Here is a 22,414-nt window from a genome sequence, read left to right as displayed (position 1 = left end):
AGATATGCTTCAGGACTTTCTTACGTAGGGTGAAAAAAGAAGAGCAAACCCAAGGAAAGGATAAATTTGGACAATTAACTCATTGTATTGAGAGTGGGCTCAAAATCTCACCTTTTTACAGGAGGCCTGATCTGTATAAAGCACTCCTCTCATATCTGCAAAATCAAGCCAGGAGTTCTACAAAGACAGGTGCTCTCATGCATTTTCTGGTGATTTTTGTTACTGGACAGTCTTTTGTCATTTCTGATTGCAAATCAGTTCTAAGCCATGAACCATAGAGGAGTATAAAAATAGAAGTCAGCCAAACTTTCAGACCTCTATAAAGGTTCAATTTGAGTTGTAAATAGTGATGTGTGGCAGTTCTTAATACATGTGAGTTGGTATCATCCCTAGCACCCTGTGTTCGTTGTGTGAGTAGAAACCTGCACAATTTCTTCCTGGTGAGCATAGATGCATATGCTTGCTTTCTGTATGTGGCACATGTCTCACACTCTTATCCGTCTATGAGTTGCTATAGGACACGTGTAACATTTTCAACAGAAGGTTGTGTAAAAACAGTTAGTAAATCAGAGGATCAATAGAGCAACATGATGCAAAATAATGATCTAGCTGGGCATGTGGTGAAACAGAGCCAAGCCTGGGGATGGTCTTGATGGCCTGTTTCCTTGGCCAATCAAGACTAGACACATTGCTCTGGAATGTGTTTGTTAATGTCCATACAACACTTGGCAACTGTATACGTAGATAAGTGTTAGGTCTGATTATGGCTTCTGCATAAGGAGCAATGTGGAAAGTCCATACCCAGCCAGAATAAACCCCATCCAAGCCAGGTTTTGCAGTGACACACATATAGGAGAATATGCAGGGACCTTCCCTCTCTTTTATGTCTCCAGGATCAGGAAGGAGAATGGGGCATGCCCAGCATACATAGTGAGCTTCTTGGGGTTTATGTTGGAGGGTGTGCTCCACCTAGGGCCCCTCCAGCAGGCATTCTGCCTCCCTCCCACTCTTAGGCCTTGTCTACACTACAGGGGAAATTCGATCTAAGCTATGCAATTTGAGCTACGTGAATAGCGTAACTCAAATCGACATAGCTTAGATTTACTTACCGCGGGGTCCACACTACGCAATGTCGATGGGAGACACTCTCCCATCAACTCCCCCTACTCATCTCAATCCGGTGGAGGACAGGAGTCGATGGGAGAGCGATCTGCGGTCCATTTAGCAGGTCTTCATTAGACCCACTAAATAGATTGCCGATGCATTGATTTTGCTCATTGATCCCCTGGGAAGTGTAGACAAGCCCTTATAGCTGGCCATTTCTGAATGGGATTGAGAGTTGTCGTGAGTGAGCTTCCATGAGTGTTGCCCAGGCTGTACCTGTACTGGAATTTTAATATCATGGCTCTCGACCGTGGACCTTTCCTGACCACCGAATTCATCTTAATGAGAAGTTTTAAGGAGGAATAATGCTCATCTATTGAATGTTGGTTATCGATAAAATTTTAATGATATGGACAGGCCTGCAAAGGGACCTGCCATTGCTAGGTCACACCCATGATCACAGGAGGAGACTGGGGACACTGCAGTTAAAGCTGCTTCAATCCCTTTTAGCTCTTCCAGGCTGTTCCTCTTCGATCCCACCAACCGCTGAGCTTGCCCTGCCATCTGAGGTAGAATCAGCATCAGACATGGGGGAGGCAGAGGAGCCTGCCAGCACAAGCAGAGCAGAACAGCATGTTGCCAATGAGAAATGTCAGCTTTTATTGTTACTTTCTTCCATGTCGACCGTCAGTGAGCAAACCTTCCAAAGAGCAATAAAAAAATTTCTGAGGTTGTTGCCCCACTAATAACATTTTCCAAGAGGGTAGTGAGTCCATCTTTAACCTCTGACTGCTGGCAGGTAGGTTTTGGTAATATTTCCAAAGGTCGCTGATTTAATGGTCTGATTTACAAACAGGTTTGACACCATTTATGCTCTGAAAGTTACTGACATATCAGAATTGTCTAAATCCCTGCTGTGTATTGGCTTATCCCTAAACTGAATTATTTTTCCTAGCCATGTGCCTGTAAAATAGGTTTGAGTGGAGAGCACACAGGTATTTAGTTTAGTCACTTCTTGCTATTACACCCTCCCGTCCACCCCCCAAAATGCTTTACAGAGGGGAAGGATGGCCCAGTGGTCTATAACTCTAGGAGACTGGGGTTCGGGTCCCTTCTATATCACAGAATTCCTTAGGCAAGTCACTTAATCTATTTGTGTCTCAGTTTCCCATCTATGCAATGGAGATAATAGCACTGTCATACCTAACAGGGGAGTTCTGAGGATAAATACAGTAAATACTGTGAAGTGCTCAGATACTTTGGTGCTGGGGATACCTCTAGACACAGAAGTTGTCAGACACTACTACCCCTAACTTGAATGCACCTGAAAACAGGCAGGTACATACCATGACACTACTAATAGTTCCATAATCCTGAAGACTTACATTTCTTTCTCTCCTACGGAAGGGAATATATTATTATTATTATTATTTCTTATTTCTTATTTATTTTATTATTATATTTTAATTTATTTTCAATAACTCGGTATTAATTAATGGAATTCAGCCTGCAGCGCACAAAGTCCTCTGCAGGAGAAGTGGCATGTTTAGAGTTCAGGACGATAGTTATTTTTAAATAAAAGCAGAGTGTTTCTATTCTTTGAGCTATCACCAACCTGGGCTGTATGTGCTAGTGATAACAGAGGGAAATGCAATAACACTCCTGGCAAGCAAGCACGTACTATTACTGTATTTTATTGAACACATATGTCTTGCTTTAGACACATCTATCTATCTCGATCTAGTGCTAGATAGATAAATGTGTCTAAAACAAGACATGTTTTCATAGGGGACTTGTTATATAGCTATAAAAACATTAGATATATTGGTTTTGGTGTATTTCTTAAGGACTTCCTCATATAGAGGCTGTGGGGACTAGTGGGTTGAGCGTCGCATCTGCCTGGAAGTTCTAGAATCACAGAAGTTAAGGATAGAAAAAAGTCTATTAGGTCATCTAGTCCAGCTGCCTGCCTAGGCAGAATTATTCCATGTTGGAGATTTAACTAATATTTCTTCCAATCTTGTTTTAAATGTACCAAGCAATGGAGTTTCCCTTGGGAGATTATTACACAGCCTAATAGATCTCACTGTTGGGAAGATTGGGGTACCTTATATTAGGCAAAAACAATGAGATTTTTCCATATTCACAATTAGGAGACTTTCTTTCATTAGTACTTCAGGTGGCATGTCTGAGATTTCTGTGTACTGTGCCAGCAGGAGACTGCTGTAGGTGATTGCTGTGGATGTGGGTGAGTTTCTTTCAAAATGAGATTTCCTGATTTGAGAATTTATATAAGAACCTAAGACTTGCTATGAAGGATCCGAACATTAATCCAGTGCATCCTGAATCTTGCCTCTAACAGTGGCCAATACCTGATGCTTCAGCAGGTAAAAAATTGCCATAATGTGCTTGGCCAGCTGAACAATGCAGTACATAGGGAAGAGTTGGTTCCTGACTTCTTTGAACAATATTCTTACACCCTGTGGCATGAGATCTTATTAAACTTTGCATGTCTGCTGTACATGTTATCATTGGTCTAAAATCCATTCAGTATTTGTCTAGATGAGAACAGACAATGTAACTAATTAGCAACTTTCTTCAAAAGCTCAGACTTTGGAGGACTTTTACGTAAACACTTGCCAACATTTCTGCAGAGGGCAGACACTTAATTGTGTCTGTATCACATTATCAGAAAGGATAAGAGAATTGCTACCAGACCCATAATGAATAAGGAAAGGCTAGCTTCAAATTGCCACACTCTCCAAATAAGGGTTGAAGGGAACGGCATTTGGAGGAAGAGTGGGCAAGATATTGTGCCAGATTTTGATCTGTAGCATCACTCTAAATTCAGGTCTCTTTGTTTCTGTTTTACCACACAGTATGATTTCATGGAGCGTTTGGATGGGAAAGAGAAATGGAGTGTGGTGGAGTCCCCCCGGGAACGTCGAAGTATCCAGACCCTGGTTCAGAATGAAGCTGTGTTTGTTCAATACTTGGATGTGGGTTTGTGGCACCTGGCATTTTACAATGATGGCAAGGACAAAGAAGTAGTCTCTTTCAATACAGTTATCTTAGGTATGTATGCCTGCATGCTGCGGATTTTTCCCTCTGTTTGCTTATCTTTATTAAGTGTGGAGGCCTTCTATCGGCTCTCTCTTTTTGTGCATATTTTGCTTTAATCCAGTAATATTTGATGTATATTGAGAGTAGGTAGGAAAAGGGGGAAATCTTTCTAGGGGTGAGTTGTGGATGCTTTTGTGTTGCCTATATTGAAGGCCGAAATCTGTGATCCTGTTAATATTTAGCTGTCTTTCAAAAAGAAAATGAATGAACCCAGAGGCTTTAAAATGCACAAATATTATAACTACAGATATTAATAATAGTGGTGTATGGCTGTTCCTGCAAAGCTGCATTCGGATTGGCTGTTTGGAGATTGTTAGTGTTTTCACACCCAACTGCCAGCAGTGCATAGCTGAGACTTCATCACTGAAACACTCACCAAAACTTTACATGGGACTTGGGTGGTGTCACGATAACAGGATAAACAGTGCTTTAAATCCCTGTTAGTCCCCCTTGAATACACCACTTCAGGTGATGGTTTTACTACCTCCCCCCCTTCTCAGGGTGAAACCATACCACCTTTTGTCTGGATTGGTGGGCTGCACCCTCTGTTTACCAACCATGCTAACCTGACAGGTCCAACTAGGTTTGGCACCCATAAGCCCTTTTCCTCTCGGGACTGTGACCAGTGAAATGATTCAAGTGGTTCAAAAACAGCTAGTAAAAACCAAAGCATTATATGTGCACCCAAAGTTATATAACATGCAGAGCAAAGGGTAAAGCCAATAAAGGTCTATACGCATATCACCCTTAATCTAAACCGTAACCTTTCCTTGCAAACTTTGGTAAATTCCATTCAGCCCGGTTACTTCCATCTCTGGCGAGGGGGAAAGAGCCTGCTTTCTGCAATTTCTATGTCCTCAGTGTGCGTCTTTCAGAGACTCCCGCCATGGCCATTGCTGAAAGCCCACTTATCCCCCTTCTTGCCTAGCCTAGCATCTTCCAGGTTTTCATATCCTCTTTAATCATAGAGCTAGGCCTATGCGAAGAAAACTGTTGCCATCCTGACTGGAGCCGGGCAGGGACATTCCCCAATTAACAGCCTCCCCCATTGTTCCCTTAAAGAGCTTTATCTTTGTCATTGTTTCATTTCTGTTTGCTTCACCCATAACAGCCTCCTTTGATTTAACTCCTCATAGTCCAGCAAGGCAATATCAAGCAGGTAAACTATTATTTTTATAAATATATGATATTTATAAAAAAAATAATACACATAACTCCCTCTTTCTGCCTACTGATCACTAACACCCCAAAAGAAAGAGGAGGTGAAAGTATGTTAGCCAACCACCCCCTCGCCACCCCCGCTCCCAAGCATCTGAGAGTGGGTCATCCCCTGAAGACATGAGGATGGAAGGCAGAGGGCCACTACCCTTTGCCCTGAGAATAAAATTATGGTGAAAGCTTGAGGCTTTATGAAGAGGGACACTCAAGGGCAGAGGGGATTCCATCTTAGTCAGGCAACTGAAAACCAAAACCAGGCCAAAGTCCCAAGTCTTTATCAAAAGGTGTGTTGAAGTTGGTTGAAGTGCTTGGGGAACCTTGCTGAGTGTCGCTGTCACAGCAACACCTGAAACCACAAGTGAGTTTCCCCTGTTTAGTAAAAGATTTTCATAGCCTACGAGTTGCTCATTTCCTCCCTGATGATTAAGGAATTAAGAAGCAATGTTGCTGGGCTTTGTGAGTCTTGTATAGTCCAATTTGTGAGTCTCGTGCAGGTCCTATTCAGCTAGGAGGAAGGGGATCACAATCCACAACCTTGAGGGAGAAGTTATAAAATGGTGAAAAATAGGAGAGACATTTTCATTGCTTGAAGGATCAATGCTAAATAGACAGATGCACTATGGGCCTGATTCTCCTCCCAGGTATAATCCTCGTATAATCCACCGAATTCCACTGGTATAATCCACCAAATTCACTCAAGTGAGTCCTGATTAACACTGGTGTGAAAGGATAGTCCAGTCTTGAACCTTTAGGCTTAGAAGCAGTTATTTCTGTTAAGCTGCAATGTGAGATATGAATAATGATTTTCCCTTCATAATCCACAAATGATTTTATAAGTGTCTGTGTGTGTGTGCATGTATATGCACATGCATGCACACACCCACAAACAGACAGACAGTCCATGCATATAGAGAGAGAGTTTTCTGCAACTCCAAATGGCATGTGAACCTTCTTGTACAGGTCCCTTAGTGGTTTGGTATACTCCCCCCACCCATCTTGCAAAAGCTACTCCTTGAGATGTGATAAACTGCTTGTCTTAATGTTGCCAGGTCTGGACTACATCTTAGAAGAAAGTCAAAGGTAATAGGTCTAATAGTCAGGTAGACATCTTGATAGAGCAATGATAGTAATCGGACTGAAATGCAGAGAAAAGTACAGTATTTTATCCAGTTCAGAGGTTCTTCCACATATATCTATTATCAGAACTTTCACCAAGGAGAGGCACTGAGAGAACTGAAAGCCTCTTTGATATGAAACATGAGAAAGAATGTCAGGCAAGATGTCAACCACAGACCACACTAAATATATGGTACCTTTGAACACAGGGAAAGTACTTTCATGTGCTGTGCAGCAAAAGAAACGAATCCTTCCATAGTCAAATGTCCTCTTCAGAAGACAACGAAATGGCATTTTTTTTTAAGAGTCACACATTTTGGCTTTTGTTTTCACCATTACCAAGAATACTATCCAATGGCCTAACTGATGGTTATTGGTTGAGTTTTCTTTCACTTTGTGGTCTGTTTTCTGTATCTGAATTCTCTACTTCAGATTTGAGATTTGTTTTCTATTCAGAATCCTGAAGTATGACATTAGCCTAGAAAGGAAACATAGTTTCTCTGTGAACTCTGACTCCCAAAGAAACAATGTGTGACCTTGAGCAGGTTAATAGATCTCCCAGTATCTCAATTTCCCTGTCTGTGAAATGAGGTTGATACTTACCTATGTCAGGTGAAGTTTGTTGTAATCACCATTAGGTAGTATTTTAATTCCAAGTGGGTGGAAGACAAAATCAAGAAAAGAAAAATAAAACCAAAAGCTTATTTTTAAAAACCTAAATCAAAACCATATTTTAAATTACAGTTTTTCAAATCCAATAATATTGAGTAAACATAAGGTTCAGAAATGTTAATGTGATAGGTTGTTACCCCCATGGTGAAGCTTGGAAGCCATTGGAACCTCTGTGTCCCCAGCCCATTGAGCTGGGTTAGCCTCCCACACTGCTCTGCTGGTGATACCCAGCCAGCCCCCCTGGGGACTGTTATCACCCAACTCGACAGCAGGTAGCACCACACACCCAACTGAGTCACCTGAGTGCTTTACCAGCAGCCAGTTTCCCAGCTCCCCAGCATTGCACCCCTACTGAAGTATAAACCCAGAATTATACAGTCTTGCACTGGACAGGTATCTGTACAGTGCAAGCTCATTAAATTAGTACGCTTCCCCCTTGATGTGGGGAAGATATGCATCAGTCTTTTACCAGAGCTAAGATTTCCAAATGCTTCACTCAAAGACACACTGGTTAAGATAAAACATAAAACAGGTTTATTAACTACAGAACGATACATTTTAAGTTTTTATAAGTGATAGCAAACAGATCAAAGCAGGTTACCTAGGAAATTAAACAAAATCGCAATCTCAGTCTCATGCAAACTAGATAGGATTTGAATCAGCAATATTATACAAGCAGGTTTTAGCTTCCTTACACTGACAGGGCTTTCTTCTTTCTCACGTGGGACCCCCTTCTCCAGTTCAGTCTTTGTTCCTTCGGTGTTTCCAGGTGTTGTCTGGTAGAGGAGTGAGTCCTAGGTATGATGTCATCGTTTTTCCATATGGCGGGAACCCCTTTGTTCCAAGCCAGATTCCCTGCCCAGTTTGTGGAAAAGTACAGGTACCAAAATGGACTCCAGTATCATGTGATTTGGTCACAAGCCCTTGCATGCTCCTGATGAGTCATGGCAGCTGTTGCCCATAGGCTGACTGAAGCGTCCACAGGTGAGGATAAGCTTTTCCATAGTGCATTGTCTTTGCTGATGAGCCATTAGCACTGTCTAGCTTCTTCATTGTTGTACCTGAAAGGCTAGTTGTGGATGTTTCCAACTTCACAACATTTTTTAGTAACACATACATAACAAAACGTTATAACTTCACATACAATGATAGCACATAGAATCCAACAATATATTATTATTTAGCAGATCAAGACTTTTAGAATGATACCTCACAAGGCATACACACAACATATCATAATTATATGATAGTGGCGAATATGGGGGTGCCTTGGTGTCCCAGTAAATATTTAGCATTTTTTTAAAAGTGACCTGTCATTATCAAGTTGAATGCAAAACTTGCATTGGATGTACATTCAACACTAGCTTTCTTTCTGCAGCCAAGAACAGGAATAACTAATGTGTCTTTGTCTGTCTTTCAGATTCAGTGCAGGATTGTCCACATAATTGTCATGGGAACGGCGAGTGTGTATCTGGAGTCTGTCACTGTTTTCCAGGATTCCATGGTGCTGATTGTGCTAAAGGTACCATTTACCCTATGTTAATCATTATTCTACAGTGTGGTTAGGCTTTGACATGGGAGTGGATGTCCAGAACAGGTTAGTTACATGGATTCTATTGAGATCCAAGAAGTGGATTTTATATATATATATATATATTTACACACTCACACACCTTTATCTTCGATCTGACAGAGTTAAAGCAGTTGGTCAAGTGAAAATAATGCTGCATTGCTGATGAGGCTGGATAAGCGTAGCTAGTTTCTGTGCCAAGATAGGTAGGAAAGAAGAATTTACTAAAAAGAAAAAGCTTCATTTCCAGTAAAAGCAGCTGAATTACCATCAATGCTTTCTGATAATCATTAATTTACCTGTAATAGAAGACTGAGAATCTTCTTTATTTGTACATTTTATATATTCTTTCTGGGCTAAGCATGTTTCTATTTCATAAAGGTTATTTTTAATCTTGTAATCTTTTTAAACTGTAATACTTACAGGACTTTCAGAGAATGAGAGAGAGATTTATATTCAGGGAGGTATAAAAATATAAAAGGGAAGTATAAAAATAACCCTATCCTAGAGACTTATTTTAGTGAATTAACACTATGAGGTCCAGTGCTACAATTTCCAAAGCTAACCACAAATGTAAAGCACATCCATGAATGGATTATATTGAGGTGTTACGTAATAAATGCTTCTAGCCAATTTGGGGTAGGTATTTTTGACGGGTAGTGTTTCTGGTAAACATATTAAACTACAAAAAATAAAGTTCAAATCATGTTCAGGGTCTCTCAGACACAAAAAAGCCAGAAAACTGAGAGTCAAGGAAGATACTCTTGGCTTAGCCTAGCTACTGCAATAGACCAATAGTGTATATAATCAACTGCGCTGCGGAGATCCCTGTAATTCGTGGGCATGGTGATGTTATTTTAAAACAGGCTTCACTCTCAATTTCCTGGTTTGTGTGGGATTAAGTCACACTTTCAGTACTGTGTGTTTGGGATTGTTTTCTTTGGAGTGAGGGTTCATTATTGTTCAAAGGGAGAAATATGCATTTTGGATACTATTTCAGATTCAGTGGTGACCCTTAAAAATATGCCCATTTTGCCCTAAATAAATTAATAAGTATACTTCAGTACTAGCCTTGTTACTTATACTTATACTTACTCTAGGGAATACCAAGGCGACATTATTATCTGAAACATTACGATAACTGGCAAGTTTTACAAAGGAGACCACTGTATATATTCAAAGCATACGGCATTACTGTATGTGCTGTACATGCATATTGACACTGGTGCACATTTATTTGTTGTTAATCTGTGAAAAAGTGTGTGTAGTACCTTCATGCTTCACTGCCACTCTTTAGACATCTCGAACTTGGCCATTAAACATCTCATGTGCCTTCTGCGTTATGCAGCAATAATTCTATATGTACTAAGCCACTTTTGGTGTAGGGTTCTTACATCATCTGCTTTAATACTTCAAATTTATGGCAGTAAACACTGTTTGTTCAGGCTCCATCAGACTAACAGTCATATTCTAGGACACTTGTCAAACAGTTATATCTCAATAAGTCTACTAGCACCACTCAATCAACACATAAGGCCTCTCCCTATCTTTCCTGCTCTCTTCCATGTGTTGTGTCTTTCCCCTTTCAAAAGAACAAGTATAGTAGTAAATTCCATGAATTCTGAGAAGCCCTTAATTTCTTTCCCCTTTATTAATGTTTCTGGTTAAACACCAGGGACTATGTTTTTAGGGGCCTGTAAAAGGGCAAAATGTGTATGCATGCAAACTTCACATGTACATGTGCAGATAGATACACATACAGTTACTGGTCTGGAACAGACCAACAACTGTAGGGATGTGCACATGTGTGCATTATGAATACCTCACTCATTGAACATGCCCTTTAATATCTCCATTCATTTTGTATGGATTTTTCTGTCTACTTCAGTGGATACTGTATGTGAGAGCCGTTTGAGAGGGCAGAATTTAAAATTAGGATTCTATGTAATGTTAAGCTTAAAATAATAACATGATATACTGAAGTAAATCAGTTTTAATGAAGGTAGACTTAAGCTATTAGTTCTGTTTGTAGATAATGTTTTCACACCCCACCCAGCGCCCCCCTGCCCACAGCCCCACCACAGCTGCCCAGCACCCCACACAGATCCCCCCACTCACTAGTTTCCCAATACACACAGATTTCCCCTCCCTCCCTTCCTTCCTCCCTCCCAGTGTCCTTCCCCACAGCCCCACCACCACAACTACACAATGCCCCACACTGACCTGCACTGCCCAGTGCCCTGACACACACACACACCTCCTCCATTGCCCAGTGCCCTTCACACCCTCACAGCCCAGCACCCCCCACACACCTCCCAGACACTAACTCCATCACACCCTGCCCCCTTCACTGGCCGCACTCACCAGCCCTGCTGGGAGGTCTCCGGCTCCTAGGGTGAGAGTGGCGAGGGGGGTCTCCAGACTCTCCACGTGCTGCACCCGCCACAAGCGCGAGCTCCGTGGCTCCCATTGGCCAGTAAAAGTGCCAATGGGAGCTGCCGGAGCCGCGGAGAGGGGCTTGTAGGAGCAGGCAGCACGCAGAGCCCCCCCACCCTAAGAGCCAGAGGAACCTGCCAGGGGGCAAGGTGGGGAGTCCCAGTGGTGCTCACCTGGGGCGGCTCCCATCCCGGGAAGCATCCGGCAGGCTGGTCCCCCTGGCTCCTAGGGTCGTGGGTCGGATCGGGTGGGGGGGCGGAGGGCTCTCTGCCCACTCCCGGCGCCTGCAAGCCCTGCCCCTGCAGCATGTGGTGCTCCTGCCGGCAGGTGGGCACCGGGAGCTGCCCCAGGAAGTGGTAAGTGGCGGCACCGTGGCTGCGGTGCCGCAGCTGCGGTCCGGACGGTCCCCGATATCGGGACAAAGGGCGTCGCGACAGATGTAAGGTCGGGACGCGGGACAAGTCCCCTAAAATCGGGACTGTCCCAATAATATCTGGATGTCTGGTCACCCTACATGTGAGTGGATTGGATTTCACCCATAGTGGAGAAAGCTAATACCATTATGGATCCAATCCTGACATTTATACTCAATCCTCACTCAGGCAAAATTCCCTTTAAAATCAATGGGAGTTTAACCTGACTAAGGCCTTCATTTACCGTATGAAAATTTCACATTTTACATTTTAATCTCAAGTGATTGAAGCACCACAGAAATGTAAAAGTTTTTAACTCAGAGGATAATTTAGTGGGTGTTTGTCTGTCTTCAAAATATGTGTTTGCTTTAAGCTGGTGCAGAAGCGGCCATAAACTGAACTGTATTGCCAGTAACTGCATAGGTGGTAATATGTCCTTAAGTATATTTCATAAAAGTGCCCAATGACAGAGAGACAAAATAGTGTCAAGGAGGAATTCGGGGAATATGCACTTTGTAGAGCCATGATTATGTTACTTTGACACTGTGTTACATTTATTTTGTGTGTTCAGTTGTATTTTTCCATAATTCCCATAACACCCCTTGGGAGGTATTAAACGCATCTTCTTCTTCACCTTGACAGACCCTAATGCTTTTTCCTGTTCCTGTTCTAACACTGGTTTAGCTGCTTTCAATTGGCCAATGTCCCTTGCTAAGTCAATAAGCAGGCATGATTCCTACTGTCCTGCTTTTTGAGATTTGCAGTATTTGTTGCTGAAACAGCCAACTGATCTAGGATCTTTGGAGTGTATCAAACTTACTATAATTTGTTTTACTCTTATAACGTTTTGAAGGGCATGTGAATTCTCTCACCTCAGGAAAAAAAGTTTATCCAAAGCCATCATCATACTGCAGGGGTAGGCAACCTCTGGCAGCACGCGAGCTGATTTTCAGTGGTACTCACACTGCCCAGGTCCTGGCCACCGGTCCAGGGGGCTCTGCATTTTAATTTAATTTTAAATGAAGCTTCATATACATTTTAAAAACCTTATTTACTTTACATACAACAATAGTTTAGTTATATATTATAGACTTATAGAAAGAGACCGTCTAAAAACGTTAAAATGTATTACTGGCACGCGAAATCTTAAATTAGAATGAATAAATGAAGACTCGGCACACCACTTCTGAAAGGTTGCCGACCCCTGTCATACTGTTTTGCAGATGTGCTGATATTCATACATCTTTGAATTGTAAGGTGAACTTAGAGCTTGCATTATGGAATTGTTTAGCTAAACTCAAAAGGTGAAATTCTGCCCAGACTTATACCAAATGCAGCATCACACAGGGTTCAGATACCATAATGATGAGCATGGTATAAACATCTACATAAATGAAAGGATGCAGAATTTGACCTGAACTGTTTGAGAGCTGATGACTGGCATTCTTGATTTGTGAAGAAAAATTAAGAGTCGACTAGTGATAGCTCCTGACGTTGGCCATTAAGTTGGCAGTTAGCGGATAAATTTCATTGATTATGCAATTTAATAAGCAATTTGTTTGGATTAATATCTTGATCTAAAATGCTTTTTTTTTTTAAAAAACCAGCAATGAGTAGCATGTTCCATCAGTTGCTTCTCCTGTCTGGCTGTAATAGAGCTCAGTTATTTATTCTCAGCTTTTTCCTATTCTCCTTGTGTGGCTTTTTCATTATTTTATTTTCATTCTGTTTGTTTTTGGCTTGCTGGCAAAGGATGGCGCCATTTAAATAAGTATAAATACAAGGGTAGGTTTTTTCTAAATTATTTTTTTCATTTTGAGCTCTTCATTTTATTGTGTTTTAAAATAATTATTAATCCCATATAACATTGTGGCATATTTCTTTTCTTTATTTTGAAAGCATTTGGTATTTCTAATGGTTGCCTTTAAGAAGATAGAAGCTCTTACCATTACCACTGCTTCTATATTGCATGTGTGCTTTTGATCTGCTGTATAAACACTTAACGGGTTAGATGCTAAATTATTGGGTAAATAAGTAGCTACTAACTACTGAAAATGACGACTCCTGCTGCCTATGGTTGTCATGGAAAAAAACAATGGTGATATTACAAAACATAAAGTGTTTTAATTAGAGGCTGGTGAAACTGTTTTGACACTCTCTGAACCTGGGGTTATTCAGAGACTTGTAGGTTGCCTGGCCTGGCCTTCCTAATCTAATGCCCAAAATGCTCCCACTGAAAATAAACAGGTATGGGAGGGATTGCAGTGTGAAGTACTTGAAGGTGAAAGGGCATCTGGCTGATTTATTGATCACTCAGTTCATTTCTGTACTATACATCAGACGGGGGCCATCTCTTTTATCTATGGTGAGTGAGTGATCTTCTGCCTGTGCTAATGAGTAGCCCTTCTTAACATTTCCTTTCTATAGGATTAATGGAAAAGATACTTGTCTTCTTAATTTGATCTGAAATTATAGGAGGTGAATATAGAACAGGTGCACCAAAGACCCTAGCACATTCAGGGGAAGTGGATAGTGTGTGACAGAATAGCCTTGGCCTCTTGCCTGTCTGGCTGATGCTCCTTTACTCTGTTCTCAGTCAGTGAGGGAGAAATGTTCAGTCCATGTATAATGCTACCCCATTCACTGCCTGTGGTGTGTTATTCAACTAAATCACTTCAAATTGGCACATCAACAAAACAGGAGTCAACAGGAAAACAAGGGTGCCCAACAATGAAATGCAGTTTGTGGGATCAGCAGAGCTAGAACAGGAAAGAGGCCAGAGGTAAGGAGAGCGGGAAGGATGGTGGAAGGAGACAGAAGTGACAAGAGGGGCGAGGGAGGAAAGGAGAAAAGATAGTCGGAAAAAGCTTACTGCCAAATATGTTCCATGAGCTCACAGCTCAAGAAGTGTCTCAGCATATGGAATATATTTGTCAAATAGGTACTATTTCTTTTTAAAATGCTGTATTCATGATTTGCAGCCAACACATACCCCACAACCAAGGTATTGGGCTGACCACATTCAGCATATTCAGCTTCCTTCTTACCATCTCTTCTTATGTCTGTCTTTGGGTATTACTTTCTGTATCCACTGCAATAGCAGCGGCAATGTGAGTCTTTCATTCTTTGCTTTTTGATCTCACTATGAACTTATGCAGCCTCCAAACTCTTACCAAGATAAGACTGGCTACTTTTTGTTATGTGCCTGTTCTGAAGTTTTAGCCTGTGTGAATCAGCAATTGGTGATGAGTGCATGATAAATTTCCAAATCCTCCTCATGCTAATCCCATATTTTGTCAGCTGATTTTCTGCATTCCTGGCAGATGAGCAATACCATTGGTTGTCATGCAAAGATCTCCAGGTTCAAAACTAGCATGGTGCTTTTAGTGTGAGTTTTCACTTTTACTGTGAGTTTCTTCACAGTTTCACATGAGTACTGTCTGCCCTTAAAAAATTACATCATTTGCATCATTAAAATGTCTTTTACTCCGTTAAACATGCCAGATATAACTGCAGAACAAATAAATTGACTTGCAGCCCAGCTTGATAGTTACGGATGGTCATTGGCATCTGTCAGCTGTTTCATGGGGTTTGTGAAGTGAGTTTGTGGCCTTAATCCAGCTCCTAGTGGACAGGTGTCCCCACCATAAAATCCAGCATCACGATTGCCAATCTAAACAGATGCCAAGAACTAAACTCATTCTTAGGGGTGATCACTCCAAAACCGGGCTAAGGCACATAGCCAGTCAATAGCAGAGCAAGGAATGGAACCCAGGAGTTCTGACTTTCAGTCCTCAGATCTCACCCCAACACACATGGATTTTACTGAAGATTAAAGGTTAAAACAGGGGACTGGAAAGTCAGGACTTCTGAGTTCTATCTATAGCTCTACTATTGACTCCCTGTGTGACTTAAGGAAAGGCACTCAACTCTCTGCACTTCAGTTTACTATTCTTCAAGAACACATCTTGCTACCTCTGCAATACCTGACAGTGCCATTGTGAACATTTATTAATGTATGTAAGGCGTGTCATGTATGGGGAAAGTATAGTTATGACACTGGTGCACAGATTATGCTGTAGCCCATGCAAAAAAGACTTTTAAGAAGCCTCCCATCCCTGCATTGCTATAAATGGTATTTTTGGAAAGGGATGATTACCAGCTTCCAGCTTCTAGCCTTGTGAAGGCCTGAGGTAACAGTCTTTAAAGTGACTACAATTGAGGCATACAAAAACTATTTTAGGTCATCATTTTTAGAGGTTTCTATGACCTTCCTTGAACTCTGAATTGGACTCAGGATAACTAAAGTCCCCGGCTTTACAGGTAGAGGAAATAGCCTTTTTTTAAAGCTTTCTAAAACTTTTCTAAAATAGTTTTTCTGTAACCCATGTGGTATATACACAATACATGATGGTGTGGTATATGATTTTATTAGCATTCCTTTTGGATTACCTTCAGTCATTTCTTCACGGCTTCATCATCCATGAATAAAGTGGCCATTCCAAACTCATGCCAATAAAATCTTTATATCACACCATACTATCATACATTCCTTGTATGTGCATGTGCATGGTGATTTGCAAGACTGAAAGTGGGCATGTTCCCTTTCCCAAAGAGCTGACAGTCTAAGACAGAGAGGACAACAGTACATGTAATGGGGGCAAGCATGTTGTTGAGGAGAGCAAATAGGATGGACTGCTGGAATAAGAGGAATAAAGAAGGAATCAGAAGCTGAGAAAGAGGGCACTTGTCAGGCAAGAAGTTTGGATCTTTGAGGGCAGCATACCAGTATCTACTGACTCAAAGCTGAGAGTGAAAGAGATAGTAGGGTGAGAGAATGGAAAGGACTGACTAGGGGAATTATAGTAAAGATATAAGTTGGCATAAGATTATACATAGAATTAAACACTAATATTATATCCTATAGTGCAGTGTGTCCTGTGTTGTCCATATTGCCAGATGCCACAGTTGGCCACCACACTGGTAGGTGAAAAGTAATGAGACTGTATGACACGATGGTTCTCTGATTCCACAGTGTTTCCATCCCAAGGAGCACGTCTGCTTTTGCATTTCCTCAGTAGTTAGGCATCTTACTTTCAGGATTAGAGACTGATGTCCAAGACACTACAACAGAATTACCTTGCTTTATGCTGGTTCCTTTAAAGTGGGACTGAGGTACATTGGCTGGTGAGTGTCAGAAAGTTTGTGCTGCTGTTACCGATCCTTGAAAGCTTCTGGAAACACTGGTAAAATGTCCTCATTAACAGCTTTTCCATGGACAGCATTGTAATAAGATTTTCAGACTTATCAAAAGGTGAGCAAGGCGCACACTCATTTGTTCTTTCCGGGTCTGATCCAAAGCCCAGTAAGTCAATAGGAGTCTTTCCAGTGACTTCAGTGTGCTTTGTCTCAGGACTTGCTCCCTCCCCTATATGCATGTATGTGTACACGCGGAAGCTAAAATTAATGTTCATGTCAATGGATCCCCTGTGGTTAAGAGCTTTAATAAGATCCCCAATGCATGAGAAGTTTGCATCCCATGTTTGGAGATACCTGGGATTTTCCAGACCGTATCAGCCCTTTTATGATGAGTTAAAAATATTTTCCCGGTGCTATGTATCTTCAGCTAAAGTCTGAGAATCATTGTGCTGCAATTACCATGCTTTGCAAGCCTGTGTTTTACTCACTGTGACATAAAGTCTTTCCTCTTGTGTACTTAACATTGCTTAAATGTAGTTTATTTTTGTGTTTAATTGTCTTAGCTTACCTACTGGTGTTACAATCTGCGTTTTGTTTTCTTTTCAAGTTACATTGTCTCCATAGCCTTGCACTGATATTTTTTTCCATTTAGTTTTGACTCTTTCTCTTTGGGCTTGTATGTGGCGTCATCTTGAAAACTTTGTGATGATGCTAAATGTCATTGAAGCAAATGGTGGAGTCGCATTCATTGTTGCAAATTAAGCAACGAAATTAAGTTGCTGTGCCAACTCCCTATATGTTTGTCATATCTAAGGGTATGTCTACACTACGAGGGTAATTCGATTTTACTTAAATCGAATATGTGGAATCGATATTGCAAAGTCGGACGTGTGTGTCCACACTAAGGACACACTAAGGACAGTAATTCGACTTTGTGAGTCCACACTAACGGGGCGAGCGTCGATATTGGAAGCGGTGCACTGTGGGCAGCTATCCCACAGTTCCCGCAGTCCCCGCTGCCCATCGGAATTCTGGGTCGAGCCGCCAATGCCTTCTGGGTAAAAAAAATTTGTCGTCATCCGTCCGTCACTAACGCCCTCCCTCCCTCCATGAAAGCGCCGGCGGGAAATCAGTTCGCGCACTTTTCTGGTCAGTGACAGCGCGGACGCCACAGCACTGCGATCATGGATCACGCTGCGACCATCGCTGCACTTGTGGCCGTTCTCAACACCTCGCAGCTTATCATACACCTTTCCCTGAGGCAGATGCAGAGAAATCGGGCGAGGAGGCTACGGCACCGCCGTGAGAGCCTGAAGTCGGAGAGTGGCACAGAGCTGTCAGAAACCACGAGCCCCAGCGCCCAGGACATGACGTTGGCAATGGGGCATGTGGATTTTGTTGAACGGCGATTCTGGGCCCGGGAAACAAGCACGGACTGGTGGGACCGTATAGTGCTTCAGGTCTGGGATGAATCCCAGTGGCTGCGAAACTTTCGCATGCGGAAGGGGACTTTCCTCGAACTTTGTGAGTTGCTGTCCCCTGCCCTGAAGCGCAAGGACACCCGCATGCGAGCAGCCCTCACTGTCCAGAAGCGAGTGGCCATAGCCCTCTGGAAGCTTGCAACGCCGGACAGCTACCGGTCAGTCGCGAACCACTTTGGTGTGGGCAAATCTACCGTGGGGGTTGTTGTCATGCAAGTAGCCAAGGCAATCGTCAAGGTACTGCTCCCAAAGGTAGTGACCCTGGGAAACGCGCAGGTCATCATAGATGGCTTTGCCGCGATGGGATTCCCAAACTGCGGTGGGGCTATAGATGGGACTCACATCCCTATCCTGGGACCGGACCACCAGGCCAGCCAGTACATCAATAGAAAGGGCTACTTTTCAATGGTGCTGCAAGCACTGGTGGACCATCGGGGACGGTTTACAAACATCTACGTCGGATGGCCGGGCAAGGTTCATGACGCTCGCGTGTTCAGGAACTCTGGTCTGTTTAGACGGCTGCAGGAAGGTATTTACTTCCCAGACCACAAAATAACTCTTGGGGATGTGGAGATGCCTACAGTCATCCTCGGGGACCCAGCCTACCCGCTAATGCCCTGGCTCATGAAGCCCTATACTGGCGCCCTGGACACAGAAAAAGAACTGTTCAACTACCGGCTGAGCAAGTGCAGAATGGTGGTGGAGTGTGCTTTTGGCCGTCTCAAAGGGAGATGGAGAAGCTTACTCACTCGCTGTGATCTCAGTGAAACCAATATCCCCATCGTTATTGCAGCTTGCTGTGTGCTCCACAACCTGTGTGAGAGCAAGGGGGAGACCTTTATGGCGGGGTGGGAGCTAGAGGCAAATAGCCTGGCTGCTGATTACGTCCAGCCAGACAGCCGGGCCATTAGAAGATCCCAGCGGGACGCCCTGTGCATCCGGGAGGCTTTGAAAGCTAGGTTCCTGAGTGAGCAGGGCAACCAGTGACTTTTCAGTTTGTGGACAGAAAAGCTGAACCTGCCCCCGTTTCTTTACCCAGTCCATTTTGACTATCCTCTCCAGTTACATACAACCTTCACCCCCTTCCCCTTCCCAAAAAATAAAATCATTTCGATTTTTTAATGAACACCGTTGTCTGTATTGCTGTTTTCGCGGGAATATTTTAAACCGGGGACGCAGACTGTGGCGGGGGGCGGGTTTAGTGTTCTGATGCAAATGATACTTCTAAACTCCCGGAATGACAGGCTCCGCACTGGTGGACTGGTTATTTCAATGGAGCCTGCCAGCACTCCTGGGGGGGACTGTGTGTATGTGTCGGCTATGTGACTTTCTGGCAGGGGGGGTAGGGTTACAGATCCCCTGCTGCGTGGATCTGTGAGCCAGGATAAGGACCGCTGCATAAGATCTGTAACTGCCCTCCCCCGCCACAAAGTCACAGAGCAACCCCCCCCCCCCCAAAACATGAAAAGCACCTCCCAGACTGACCAGGGTAACCAGTGACTGCACTGTGTATGTGTCCTGATGCTGGACCTGACCCCGCCTCTGTAGCCTGCTAAAGGTGACTGTCCTGTCCAATTACCAAGCCCCTTCCCCCCCTCCAGACAGACTCTCCCTCAAAAGAACCTGACCGAAACAGTAATGAACAGAAACAAACATTTTATTGCGAACCAGACATGAAACGTGGGGGGTGAAACTTGGACGGGGGCTTGTGTGAGGTGGGTAGGAAAGGACTTATGAAATTTTGGGGAATGTCAGCCTTCTACTGCTAGAGCAGTCTGCAGGGGTTGATTGAAAGTTTTAACGGCCCTTGCCGCCCCTCCTTCTTTGGACTTTGGGTGAGGGTGGTGTGGGACTTGGTGGCGGGTGAGGGCGGTTACAGATAGACTGCAGCGGGGCTCTGTCCTCCTGCCTCCGGTCTTGCAGAACATCCACAAGGCGCCGGAGCGTGTCCGTTTGCTCCCTCATTAGTCCAAGCAGCTTTTCAGTAGCCTGTTGGTCCTCCTGACGCCACCTCTCCTCCCGTTCCATGACTGCTCGGTGCATTTGTGACAAGTTCTCCCTCCACTGTGTCTGCTGGGCTGCCTGGGCTCGGGAGCAGCCCATTAGTTCTGTGAACATGTCTTCACGCGTCTTCTTCTTCCTCCGCCTAATCTGCGCTAGCCTCTGGGAGTGTGCTGACAGGCTGGGTTGGGAGACAGTCGCAGATGTGTCTGTGTGAATTTTAAAAAGGGAGTGAATTCCTGAGACAGATAAATGAAATTGTATACAAAGAACCTAGTCTTTCTCTGTGAACAAGACCATGCACTGAACCTCTCACATGCGCACTCAGGACAAGGTCGAATTTTCGGCCGTCGCCTTCAGTGCCTGTGGACTTGCGGAGGTCTTGGAGTGTTCAGAGAACTGTGGCTGGAGACCTGAACTTCTGGAGCGGGCAATAATGGTAAGCCGCAGACTTGTGGCTGCTTAAAACTCCAGCTGTAGCACTGGCCTCCTTTCACATTGAAAGCAATGCCAGTCTCTGCTGCCAGCAATCAGGACAGCATCAACTCTGCCCCTGTCCCACCCCCTCGCGGCTGTCCCAGGGAAAGATCCCTGTATGCTGCCCCTCTCCCTCCACCGCGTGGCTGTAAAGCAGTCCCAATACTAACAGTCCCCTCCCTAATTCAAAGCAGGGCGTCATGAGCGACATCACCCTCCTGAGGATCCCGGACACCCAGAGAGAACGCATGCTGCGGGAAAGCATGCAGAAACCGGGGCCGTATGCCGCCATGCTATGTCGGGCCATGATCCCCGAGTACCTGATTGTGGCATGGAGGGGACATGTCTGCTACCACGGAGGGCCCACTAAGATCGCCCTACCCCGGAACCTGATCAACAGGCTTGAGCTCTACCTCCACGAGACCTACGAGGAGTTCTCCTACGAGGATTTCTCGTCGATCCCCGGCCACATTGACCGGATTTTCGCGTAGGTGCACTGGGACTTTGGAGTGGAGCGTCTTGGGCCTGGGAATCATGTAGTAACGGACATTGTGAAATTTTTTTAAAATACTTGGGACTAAATTGAGAAGAGCCTAAGACAGAGAAATCATGCAAAACCCATTTGTTACCTTTGTAAATATTCCTGTTTTGTACCTGATTATTTTTTTACTAGTTTACAGCACTTTTATAAATATACATTGTTAATAGTATAAATATTACCGTTCTGTTTTAAATAAATGTTTACATGTTTACAGCACTTACTGCTTGATCCGTCCCCTGATTCTGTGTCCGGGGTAAGGGATGGGGACGGTTGGTACGGGATCTCGGTAAGGGTGATGAAGAGCTCCTGGCTGTCGGGGAAATCAGCGGTGCCAGCGCTGTCGACTGCCTCGTCCTCCTCATCTCCTTCCTCCTCTTCCCCGTCCGCTGTCATGTCCGACATGATCCCATCCTCGGAGTCCACGGTCAGGGGTGGGGTAGTGGTGGCGGCCGCTCCCAGGATGGAATGCAGTGCCTCGTAGAAACGGGATGTGTGGGGCTGGGATCCGGAGCGTCCGTTAGCCTCTTTGGTTTTTTGGTAGCCTTGTCTCAGCTCCTTGATTTTCACGCGGCACTGCGTTGCATCCCGGCTGTAGCCTCTCTCTGCCATGGCTTTGGAGATCTTCTCGTAGATCTTAGCATTCCTTCTTTTGGAGCGCAGCTCTGAAAGCACGGACTCATCGCCCCACACTGCGATGAGATCCAAGACTTCCCGATCAGTCCATGCTGGGGCCCTCTTTCTATTGGATTGCACGGCCATCTCTGCTGGAGAGCTCTGCATAGTTGCCACTGCTGCTGAGCTCCCCTCGATGTCCAAAGAGGAACTGAGATTCAAACTGCCCAGACAGGAAAATGAAAATGAATTCAAATTTTCCCGGGGGTGTGGCTGGTCAGAGCATCCGAGCTCGGACTGCTGTCCAGAGCGTCAACAGAGTGGTGCACTGTGGGATAGCTCCCGGAGCTATTACCGTCGATTTCCATCCACACCTAGCCTAATTCGATATGGCCATGTCGAATTTAGCGCTACTCCTCTCGTTGGGGAGGATTACAGAAATCGATTTAAA

The 22,414-nt window shown here is 43.9% G+C and overlaps 1 protein-coding gene across 2 annotated transcripts in view; it reads left to right on the top strand.

Annotated features, from left to right (window-relative positions):
* The window catches only part of TENM2 (teneurin transmembrane protein 2), an 828,204-nt gene that overhangs the window by 658,880 nt on the left and 146,910 nt on the right, over nt 1-22,414 (top strand). For both annotated transcript variants that reach the window (XM_026660851.1, XM_026660852.1), the window contains 2 exons: nt 3,984-4,179; nt 8,654-8,755. In XM_026660851.1, coding sequence (XP_026516636.1) covers nt 3,984-4,179; nt 8,654-8,755 — 298 coding nt within the window. The remainder of the gene's footprint in view (nt 1-3,983; nt 4,180-8,653; nt 8,756-22,414) is intronic.

The sequence above is a fragment of the Terrapene carolina genome, unplaced genomic scaffold (assembly GCF_002925995.2).
Source record: "Terrapene carolina triunguis isolate 2854851 unplaced genomic scaffold, T_m_triunguis-2.0 Scaffold838, whole genome shotgun sequence".
Classification (NCBI taxonomy): Eukaryota; Metazoa; Chordata; order Testudines; family Emydidae; genus Terrapene; species Terrapene triunguis.
This window is presented reverse-complemented; position numbering and strand designations above follow the sequence as displayed.